This window comes from Carcharodon carcharias, chromosome 28, assembly GCF_017639515.1.
Source record: "Carcharodon carcharias isolate sCarCar2 chromosome 28, sCarCar2.pri, whole genome shotgun sequence".
NCBI classification, from domain to species: Eukaryota; Metazoa; Chordata; class Chondrichthyes; order Lamniformes; family Lamnidae; genus Carcharodon; species Carcharodon carcharias.
Window position 1 is genome coordinate 16,517,930 of NC_054494.1, and position 11,582 is coordinate 16,529,511.

The window sequence follows — 11,582 nt, forward strand, 5'->3', positions numbered from 1 at the left end:
ATGGCACCAATAACAATGCACCACAATACTCATAATGTCTTGTATGTATTTACAGTGAGCTTTTCTTCCTCAGATCTCCCGCTCTTGGGTGGAAGGTTTTAACGATTTATATTAGCCAGCTGTACATAAGTTGTCATTAAATAAACAAATATATAAATTTGCATCTCAAAATGTACAGATTTACAAAGTGTGTGGCTACGCGCTTGGCACCGGCCGAGTGTTCTGGCTCTTCTCCCCCCCCCCGCCTCACTATCTGCAGCCGCACTCCGCCACCACCATCCCCTCGTACTTGTATTTGTAAGTCACTACCCCGGCATCGTCCTTGTAGAGCACCGAGATGGGGTCCAGCTTGGTGGGCACGCAACACGCCCGAGCCGCTTTCTTGGGGTTGGAGCGGTTGACCAGCGTCTGGATGATGGCGTGCTTGGTGGGGGTGACATGGTCGGTCAGAGGGAAGTAGCACACCCCCCGGCACTCGTACGCCTCGTAGCTCTTGGGGGCGATGATCCAGGAGTTCCAGCCGATCTCGGTGAAGTCCACGTGCAGGGGGGAGCGCTTGCAGTAGTCCCCTTTGGCGTTTCTGCGGGTCCTGGACGTGGAGTCGTAGGAGAGCATGGCCTGCGCTTTGAGGAGGGCTTCGGCGTGCCTACGCGAGCTGGACCTGTCCGCCAGCTCCTCCAGCATGATCTCCTGCTCGTGCACGATCATCTCCTTCATTTCAGCCCCGGACACCCTCTGTCCGTGGCCGCGGTCGTTGGAGAAGACCACCAGCAGCGGCACGTTCTTGTTGGCAGAGCCCGGGTCGATGTCCAGGTCCACCACCTCCTGTGGCGCGCCCTCTTCGGCGTTCCGGATGTGGACTTCCAGCCTGTGCGTCGTTCTGCCCGACCTGAACCAGCGCTTGATGGCGTCGGTCACCTCAAAGGCTTCCCAGCCGCTGTCCTTGGCGTCGATCTGCTTGGAGACCAGCAACGTCAGCTGGGGTGGCGGCGAGACTTGTGGCGGGTTCTCGTCCGCCTCCTCCACGTCGTAAAGCGTCACGACCCTGCTCACACCTTCGTACATCCTCCTGTCTCTCTCCAGAAAGGTGTAGAGCCTCAGCTCGGCCATGGTGATTTCTTCATGACGGGGGATGGAGATGTTAAAGACGAGGATGTGCCTCCTCACTTGGTTTTCCCCCACTGGGAAAATGGACGTGGTATCTGCGAAAAAAAAAATATATAACAACTGTTTGAAAAAGTGACTGTGGAGCATCCAAGTTCTCTATCTAAAAAGTTGTGTCGAAACCCCACAAAATTATCAGTAGCCCATGCACCCAATTTTATGGTCATTTTACTTCCAATTTTAACTTTATTTCCAGTTTTAAAATTCCACAATTGTAAACTCTTGCATTGAGATACACTAAGAAATGATGCAAGTGGCGTTACCCACGATGAATGCGGTAGGTTTTGACTATGATTTTGTCCAAAATGCAGATCTGATCATTCGTCAGAACCAATGGCATAATTTTTAAAATTCCACTCATTTGTCTACTTCAAATAGTTTCATATTGGGCGATTAGATCAATGGTTTTACCGCAGTTCCAAGCGTGAAGCGCCTGTATAATGCAGGAATACTTTACACCAAGCGTGTTATTTAAGGTCAGAATCGTCACACTTTTCTCCCCATCTCTCTGGAAGTCGAGCAGATGCTTCTGCAGAAACTGTGAAATGTATTTACCTTCGTTCCTGAAGCTTCTCACGATGTTTGAAGACGGCATGGATGATCTGTCGGTGGCAAATTTGTTGTACAGGTCGATCATGAACTGTGGTGGCTCCACTCTGGCCGCGTCGTGCGCAGGGATATCTGACAGGTTTAAGCTCCGTAGGAACTCATCCTTCATGCTTTCCAAAAACGCGTTGAAGTCGAAGCCGGCATCTTCATCTGGAACACCTTCGCTGTCGTAACTTTGGACCCCCTCTTGATCGGCTGACTGGTCCCAACCGTTAAGCGGCTTGCACATTGCAACTTGCAACAGGCAACTTAGAGAAGACACGATGGCGAACCAGGTAGCACAGGGCATTGCTTCTGGTCTTGAGAGACGCCCTGTGATTCGAAGCAGATTCGCCCAATCTGTTGATTTAATTCGCGCAGCACCTCCAAAGGAATAATGGAAACAAATGCGACTCCTGAAACAAATGGATTCCTCCTGGCTTGCGCCTTGTGCTCTGTGCTAGTGCACTCTCCTTCTACCAATATCATTGCACAGTTGCAGGGTCTTATCTTGGCCATTGATGCCCTGCTTGAGTTCCCCTTATCTCGCAACCCTCTTAGTTAATGAAGATTCTGTAAACAGTTGACGAACACATTGGACTAATGGGAAGGACAATGTATACCACAGCCAGCTATGTTCTGCGCCCCGGGGTCAATGTCTAATTATTTCCTCCAAATTGCTGCCAATTCTCAACAAACTTCAGAAGGAGTTTCTTTCAACAGATCACAGCCTTCTATACCGCAAATTATTTCTGGACTCGCAGTGTTTAAAAACAGTTCTCGAACGAGCAAGTGCCAAACCGACCAGTATTCAGTGGTCTGAGTGCTGATTCATTTGGGCTGAACAGGGGGCACCAGGTTAAGGGGGCTTTAATTACCGTCTTAACCTTATTTTCAGATGACCAGTTAACCAGTGCAGCTTTTGACGGCCTGAGCAGGGTCCAGTCTGTTTTGTGTCAAAGTGTTTTCCCACCGTTGATTTGAGTAGAGTGACAACTCGTTTACAGTTTATCATTGAATTTATTAAGGGACAGGGAAAGTGGAAGCAGCTCTGCCTTCCATAGTTAACTAACATGTGGAACAGTTAGCAAGTAATGTTATACAGGCTTGCTAATGAATTAAAATAGTGAATGGACGAATTGATATGGATGTATTTGCAGTATCTTGCATCCAAAGAATTCCAAAATGGCTAAAATGTAAGGCATCTGAATGAGAAATTTTAAGATTTAACAGAAGCAGTCATACCAACACTTTAGATTCCACTATCTGCCATCAGTCAGCATATTCATCTAATATTCCTCTGTGTTGATTTATTATTGGTATAAACCCTTTCACTTCAATGGGTTCACACCTCCATTGATAGCAGGTGAGAGAGGTCATACCAATTCCTCACTGGTGAAATTGGACATGGGAAGTTTTCTTTGGGTTGGGGGAGGGTAGTGGGCAGTAGTTGATAGCAAAACAGGTAATAATTACTTTGAGGAATATTAGTGTGAAGTATGTTACTTCACACATTGAATCATCTTCTAATAAACCAGTTTCAGTTAGTTAACAAAATACATCGGAAGCCATTATAATCAGGATTTAATTTAACAAGTGCATAATTGAAGCCTTTATGTGGTTATAATGAATGTTCTGGTCTAATATTCTCTAATATTCAGTTCTTTTGACTTCAGTAAAACTGCATATTAGTTAGGTGAATAATAGACACTAAAAGCAGTTCTGCCTGTGTTTTTGTCCCCACCTTGTCCAATTTCACCCAAAAATTACTCTCTCATATCCCTTGTGCTCTGATTACACATTCTGTTGGCATTTAACTATATGCTGTATGAGTCGCTGATACCAAAAAAAAAACTTTTGCACAAACATTTGTGCTGAAATTTAATTCAAAACAACGTATTTGAACTTGCAGTTTAATATTTGTATAGAGATCTAAACACCCTTACAAGTTTCAGTTGTAAGGGCATGCATTCATCACAAGTTACACTTGTGTTTGTGAAGTTAAATGAAACATGAACATCCAAAACATGTGCCAAGAATGAAGAAATGTTACTAACCACTGATGTAATTACACCACACAATGCTTTGAAAAATACTTTACAGATAACGATTACTTTTAGCAATAATAGTTCGAAGTATGTACAGTGTTTCTGCACAAATTGAAACATTTCCTGATAAAACAGTTTCAGTTATTTAACAAAATACATTGGAAGTCTTTATAATTAAGATTTAACTTAAGGCATACATAATTGAAGACTTTATATGGTTATAATGAATATCTGGCCTGATACATACTGGAGCTTGGGGACAGACATGCCTTTTGCTTTAATCATCTTGCAATCCCCTTCACCAACAACAGGCAAAATATGTTACAATCCTTAAGAAGATAAGAGAATTTCCTAAATTCATTGAGAATGTAGCAAGCACAGGGTCCTTAAAATCTTGTGAATGTGACCATATTTGATGCATTAACATCTGTTGAAGGAATGCATGCTTTAAACATGTAAGAATTGGAATGTCTGCCTAAATTAATCTATAATACATGAAGTAATCAAGAATGCTCACTCAGTACATTTATTTAATCTATTGTTTGGGTAGGTCTATATGGCCTACTTGGGACAGTTTTCATCACTTCATTGCTAACCTGCCTCCCTCTTTACCTAATCAATAATCTTTCAAATATTTTTGAAGGCTTTGAATTATTTCACATTTGATACATTATATCCCACCAGTTAGCCATTCTAAAGAAAAAATAATTACCTCTTTCGCTTGTAATTAGATTTTTCTTGTCCCCTTGACCCTCGGTTTTTTTCTCTTCCATAACAATTCCACACTTCCTTTTATGAATTAAAATAATGCATCATTACTCTTGCTGAGGGTGTTGTTATGCTATAGGACTGAACAGAGATCAATATCTATTGGAAACAACATGGAGTGGATGAACTTGAATCACTTCCTCAGATTTGTGCTCTACTCCTCTAGATATGTAAATCAGGATGCCCTAGTTTCTATTGCTACACATTCTGCTGATGCCTTCAGCAGTTTATCTATCAGTAGGCTCAAATCCCTCTCCTGTGGTAATATCCTGTACAATAATGCCATTTTCCCTGTATTCCTACATTATGACATTGACTGCATTTCAAAGTGCTCCATTGGCTGTTAAGTACTTTGGGACATAGTGAGGTTGTGAAAGGTGCTTAATAAATACAAATTCTTTCTTTATATTGTCAGTTTTTTTTGTTATATGTTCTCAGGTTTATGGCTTTGCATTTGTCTACATTGAATAATATCTGACATCCCAGAATCTATCCAGGGCTTTCTATACCTACTCAACCTGTTCCCCTGTTGTTTGCAGAACCATCCTTTCCAGGGGAGAACTTTGCTTTCTTACATAAAATGGCAGCTTATGACATTGTGGTTGGTAATGTGATGGGGAGATGGTGGCATAGTGGTAATGTCACTGGACTAGCAATCCAGAGACCCAGGTTAATGTGCTGGGGACATAGGTTCAAATCCCACTGTGGCTGCTGGTGAAATTCAGATGATGAAAATCTGGAATTGAAAACTTGTTTCAATAATGGTGACCATGACAACTATTATCAATTGTTGTAAAAAACTCATCTGGCTTGTTAATGTCCTTTAGGGAAGGAAATCTGCCATCCTTACCCAGCCTGACCTATGTGAGTCCAGGACTACAGCAATGTGGTTGACTCTGAAATGGCTGAGCAAGCAACTCTATTCAAGGGTATTAGGGATGGGCAATAAATGATGGCCACATCTGATGAAGGAATAAAGAAAAATATGGTCCAAACACTGTACCTTGAGACAGGCCATTAGTAAGCTCCTTCCAGCCTCACATTCAATGACACTTTGCTTCTTCTGCTTAAGCCACTTTTCAGTTCATTTCAGTAACTTTCAACCATATGGGCCAGTAGCCTATGTGTTCCTAAAGAAATCTAAACAAGATATATACTTTCTTCAATGTTTCTTATCTCTTCAAAAGAAGAGACATATTGAACCATGACCTACTTCCCAAAAAGATGTTCTTTATTCTCTTGTATGTTACCCTTTTGATAAGGAACAGTGAAAGCAACCCCTAAACCTTGGAATGGCCTGTCAGGAAAAATAAATCTATCTCCTAATGGTTTCCTTCCCCATAGGCAATAACTTTAAGTTTTAAATATCATTGTCAATGTCAAGTTTTGTGTTTGTTGGAAACTGGGAGTAAAGTAGGGAAACTCATCATATCCTTAAAATTTGGCTTCATAATGAGGCTGTTACACACACTGTCCATTTGCAGATAATCAAATCTGAACACATCAACATAACATGATGCAATCAGGCAGCCGGTAGGTTCATGAACTCACTAGTTACCAAGCATGTCATCTAAGGAACTTCTAACCTGGTGTCTCTACTGGTTCCTCTTGGTGTAAACCCATTGCCAGAGGAAGATGCAGACAGTAGCCCAAGAGGTACTGTGAAAATAATGGTGATGCTTACCATTGTACTCAGCAATGCCATAGCAGCTTCATAGGAGCACAATTAAACAAGGAGCTTGAAAGTTGCTGTTCGAATTGAGCTGCTCTGGGATTAGTTTCACATCTCACTGTCTGGCTCACCATCAAATACTTTGAGCAGCATGAAGTTCCTATACTTGCATGGTGCATGCAAACTAAACTTGCTACAGAAAATGTAATCAAATCATTTCAAGTCTAACTAATATTTTAATGATGTGATCATTGTTAATTATAGTCATTTAACCTCTCTGGCACTGAAAATTAACTATTACATGCGTGGAGTCTCATTCCTTCAGGTATGAACTTTTGGAGCTGTAAAAAAAATTAACTTTTTTTTCAATCTCATTTTTCTCTCTCTATCCAACCTTTCTCACCTCTCTTTCTGTACCTGATTTGCTATTGAACACACCATTCTAAATTATACCCCCTTCTCAGTCTTTGCACTGTAAATTTCAGAATGCTTCAATCTGATTGGTTAATGAGATGAACAATTGTGTACTGTTTAATCAGGTTCCAGAGCCCCTGTAGAGGATGTCGCATTGTTTCCATCTCAGGCACCCAGCTACTTGCTGGGCAAAATTGCATCAATGTTGAGTGGGCAGGAGAAGGCCTACCTAACAGCCGGCATCATTTAATCACCTGCCACAGCAAGTTTTGGGCCATTGTTTCCCCACAGTTGAAAGTTTCAGTGGACCTTGTTGACCAGATAACTCTGGATTAGACAGGTATCTCAGGGACACTCTTGAGCTTGAGGTATACATTTATTGGTCCAAAAGTCACCCAAAACTTAGCAATCTTGCACTTATAGATTGATCATGGTGTTATAATACCTGTTCCATTACAAATTCCAAGTATCATATACTCACCACACAGAACACCTCCCAATTGAGTCAGTGTTTGCTGTTTTCCCAATATGTCAGCTGGCTAGTCTTTTCAGCTTGTTAATGTGGTTTGGTCACAGTCCATAAACAATGTTTCTATTGAAGGCTTTGCTGAATTTAGGATTATAGATGAGCAGACTAACAAGAGTTTTATCTTTTATTGCAAGTTTCAACTATGTAGTTTACCTGTGGCTACTTTACATCATGTCATTAGGAACCTTACTGACTCTTGTCATGGAACAAAGGAATGTCTTGCATACAGAGATTTTGAATTGTACCATTGGTAACACACAGTGATTCTCCCTCTCTGGTGGGTGTAGGGGGGCGGTGGGGGTGGGGGTGGAGACTTTCCTGCTGAGAGAGGGAGCTCACAGTGTGGCAAATTGATGGTACGATCTTGCAACAATCCACGCTCAACAATCAATATGCTGTCTTGTAGGAATTTTAGAATATGTTAAAAAATGAGAGAAAGAAATCCTATCCAATTCCAATCCATCAAGACATTTCACCAGCAGCAGAAAATACCTCAGGATGCAAAATGCCTTAAGCCTCTAACTGGCCCTTGGATGTCATAGCGATTGTCATCCTGGAGACTGATTTTGAGGGAGGGGCAACAACAGCTCGTTCAACATCCCATACACAAGCTGAAGGCAATTGGAATTGCAGATGCATGTAGGAACATAAGAACAGGAGGAGGCCATTCAGTCCCTTGAGTCTGTCCGACAATCAGTTCGATCATGGAAGATTGGTAGTTTAACCCCATTTACCAACCCTGGTCCTGTAGCCCTTAATACCCTTGCCTAAAAAAAACCTCTCAATGTCAGTTTTCACATTTTCAATTGATCCTCAGTCTCAACAGCATTTTGTGGGAGAGAGTTCCAGATTTCCACTACTCTTCATGTGGAGCAGTCATTCCTGAAATTACCCCATAATGTGGAATAGATGATCTGCTGAAGACCATAGCTGAAGAGAAGGGAAGCAGCAAGTAAGTCTTGGACCATGGCGTGAGAATTATTGAATAAAGGACAGTGGCTGGGGAGATCCAGCACACTACTCTCAATGTTTTATTGCATGATCTATCAAAGTTAAAGAAATTACTTATTCTCTTGTGGCTCAGACATGTTTGTATTTAAGGATTAGGAAATAAATGTGGGTTTGACTGCAATTTTTATCATTTTAGCAACAGTTAAAGCAAATTACAAATTAAGAATCGACAGTTGTTCTTATCCAAATTATCGCAAATTGGAGAGATGTCATTTTTTATATTGTAAAATGGAATTCAGGGTAATATCTGTTAAAGCAATTTAAAAGAAACCCTTTTATTTTGTTTCTCATTTTCTTCTAGAGATGATGAATCATGCTGCAGTCACTGGTACCCACCCAAGTGTCGTTCTTTATCTAGGAATGAATGCCAGGAGGCTCTATGACTGTGGGCACCATCACATCCTACTCATCCTCGTGATCCACCTCCACCAGAGAACCTGATGGCAACTTTAGAGTATTCGTCCTTACTTCTTCCCTGGTTTAGATTAATGGCCAGGGATTGAACACAAGGTCTTAAACTGGGCCGGATAATACAATATAAAACGTGAAGGTGCAGTATTTAATCATTTGATGTGTTCGAATTTCTCAGAAATCTACTGAAGCAGGGCTTTCTGATGTCCGAATCAGGAAATATTCATTGATGCTCCACATCTTTTTGCTATGGATATTTTCAGCAATGGCTCACTTGACAATAGTCTTGCCTCTGAATCAGAAGGCGGTGGGTTCAAGTCACACACTGGAGATCTGAGCACAAAAATCGAGGCTGACACACTAATGTAATACTGAGGGAGTGCTGCACTATCTGAAATGCTGCTTTTTAGATGAGGTATTAAAATGAGGCCTTGTCTGTTAAACGGATCCCAGCCAGATGGTGAACTATCAGTCAGGGTACAGATCTTTTCCTTGTTCATAGGTTTACTCAAAGGATGCAGCTCTCTGCCTTACAACGGCCAACCCAATCTCCCAGCCGACTCTCTCTATTGTTGAAAAACAAATAAACCAATTAACAAATTAACTAATAAACAAATTAGCAAGTTAACAGCCCCTTAAAGGGGCACTATAACAAAAATCAAAACTTCAACAGAAACTTACTTAAATTAAAATAATGTGTTGGGGGAGGGGTGGGCACTGGGGTAGATAATGCACTTCAGCTGACTCTCTTTATTCTCTTTTCAGTAAACCAATGGAACAAAATGAAACTGATTAACAAATGAACTAACTAAATTGACAGACCCTTAAAGGGGCACTGTAACAAAAGACAAAACTTTAAAGGAAACTTAACTAACTAAATAAAAATGTTCTTTTGGGAGCTGATGAAGCACTCCAGCCCCTGTGGTGCCCACCAGTTGCAGAAGGCCTCAAGCATACCAATGGACACTGCGTACTCCTTCTCCAGGGACACCTGGGCATGAACATTGCCCTGGAAGAGGGGCAGACAGTTGGGCTGGACGACCCCCTTAACTACCCGTTGACTGGAACCGACTCTCTTTCTGCTCTTTTAAATAAAACAATAAAATAACCTAATTAACCAATATGGGTGACAGCCCCTTAAAGGGGCACTGTAAGAAAAAAAGGGTTTATCAAAGGAAATATCTAATTAGATTAAAATATCGTCCCTGGGGCTGATAATGCGCTCCAGCCCTGAATCTCTTTATATGTCCTTAATCAAACAATGCCCATCACCTGTGTATCTTTAACAACAGAATTAACCACCCACTAACACTGTCTACCCTGTCGGGTGGATGTAAAAGGTTCCTTAGCATCATTTTGAAGAAGAGCAGGGGAGTTATCCCTGATGTCCAGACCAATGTTTATCCCTCAATCAACAAAACAAAAAGAGTTCATTTGGTCGTTGTCTCATTGCTGTTTGTGGAAGCTTGCTGTAAGCACATTGGCTGCCACGTTTTCTGAGGTACAACAGTGATTGCACCTCGAAAGAACTTAATTAGCTGTAAAGCACTTTGGGAAGCCCTGAGTTCATGAAAAGCACTATATAAATGTAAGTCCCCCCCCCCTTTTAATTGGAAACTGGAAAAACCTTTTCATGGTCTCACTAATTGATGTATGGTGACCTTAAACTCCCTCTCTAGGTTTTCTGAAGTATTATCAGTAGAACTGCACTAAGGGAGAGGAAATAGATACTGACAGAATGTGATTACTGAAGACAGAAAGCACAGGATCAATTGTACAGTTGGGAGTTGAGAATTGGGTTATTTTCAAAACCTGGTCTGAAATTAATTTTAAATACAAAAAGTCTCTGTATTGATGCCATCAATTTAACACAATGTGCAGACAAGGAGCTTTTACCCACTGTTGGGCTTTAAGCACTGAGATCCGTCATTTTCGGCATACTGTTGTAAAATGTTGTAATATCCAAAGGGAAGATCAGAATCATTGGGTGGAATTTTACGCCGGTGGCATTTTACAGTCCCGTCGAAGTCAACGGAGTTTAGAAATGTTCGCCGCATTTTACATTGTGATAAGGCCATAAAATTCCAGTTTTTTTACTGGTGACGGGCAAAGAACTGAGACAAATATTGGGTGATCACAAAACAAATCAAGTTTCTACTGAAGTATTCAACCCAGATGTGGGAATCCAAGCCATACAGAAATTTAAATTAACAGTGGGCATATTTATTACCCATTTTTAAAGATTACAATGTGATATTGAGATGCTTGGAATCCAAGCACTGTCTCAAATAAGTTGAAATCTGCCCACATGATAACAAATGGAGATTGTGAACCATGATGTGCAGAGCCAAGAAAGCTAATCCTTTTTCACTGAAAGGCACCAAAACAACTCTGCTTGAATATAGTGGAAAGGTTTCATTCTTCTGGAACTAAGTGGATTGAGGCCACACGTTGTTACCCAAACATTATTAGCAACTTCTCCACATGTTATATATACTTAACATCAGAATGACCGTATAAATTTTCCATATCGCAATATGTCCTTTCGTTTCTATTCTCTTGCAGCTTCCATTGTGAAATCTTTAAACCCTTGATGTATTTGATAATGCTTCCCTGATTCACTCAATAGAATTTTGATGCTGATCTGAAGGGGATTTTATATAACTGTGGTAGAAGAGAAACCGAGATTAGAGAGATAACGGTGCGAGGTGGTTTAGGGATGGGGATAATCAAATAGTATTGAGTACGTTAAACTTCTCAAGCTTTAATAATTATCGAATATATTGCCCAAATGAACAATAAATGTATGATTCCTGTCACCAGCTAACCCGTTGAGATCCATTGGTGCACCAATGTCCTTACAGTTTTAAATGAAGTAAATCTCTGCCCATTTTTGTTTTGCACATGAACCCGAACCTTCTTTCTGGTTGTCTAATCTTAGGAGTACTGTATAATATTACCTGGGAGAATTTACTGC

At 41.1% G+C, this 11,582-nt stretch overlaps 1 protein-coding gene across 1 annotated transcript; it reads right to left on the reverse strand.

Moving 5' to 3' along the window:
* Window positions 1-249: 249 nt before the first annotated feature.
* LOC121270733 (bone morphogenetic protein 10-like) lies at window positions 250-2,062 on the reverse strand. The gene is made up of 2 exons (XM_041176113.1): window positions 1,720-2,062; window positions 250-1,202 (listed from the first exon to the last, which is right to left on the reverse strand). Exons 1-2 carry the CDS (start codon window positions 2,060-2,062, stop codon window positions 250-252), a joined length of 1,296 nt encoding a protein of 431 aa, XP_041032047.1.
* Between the last annotated feature and the right edge of the window lie 9,520 nt (window positions 2,063-11,582).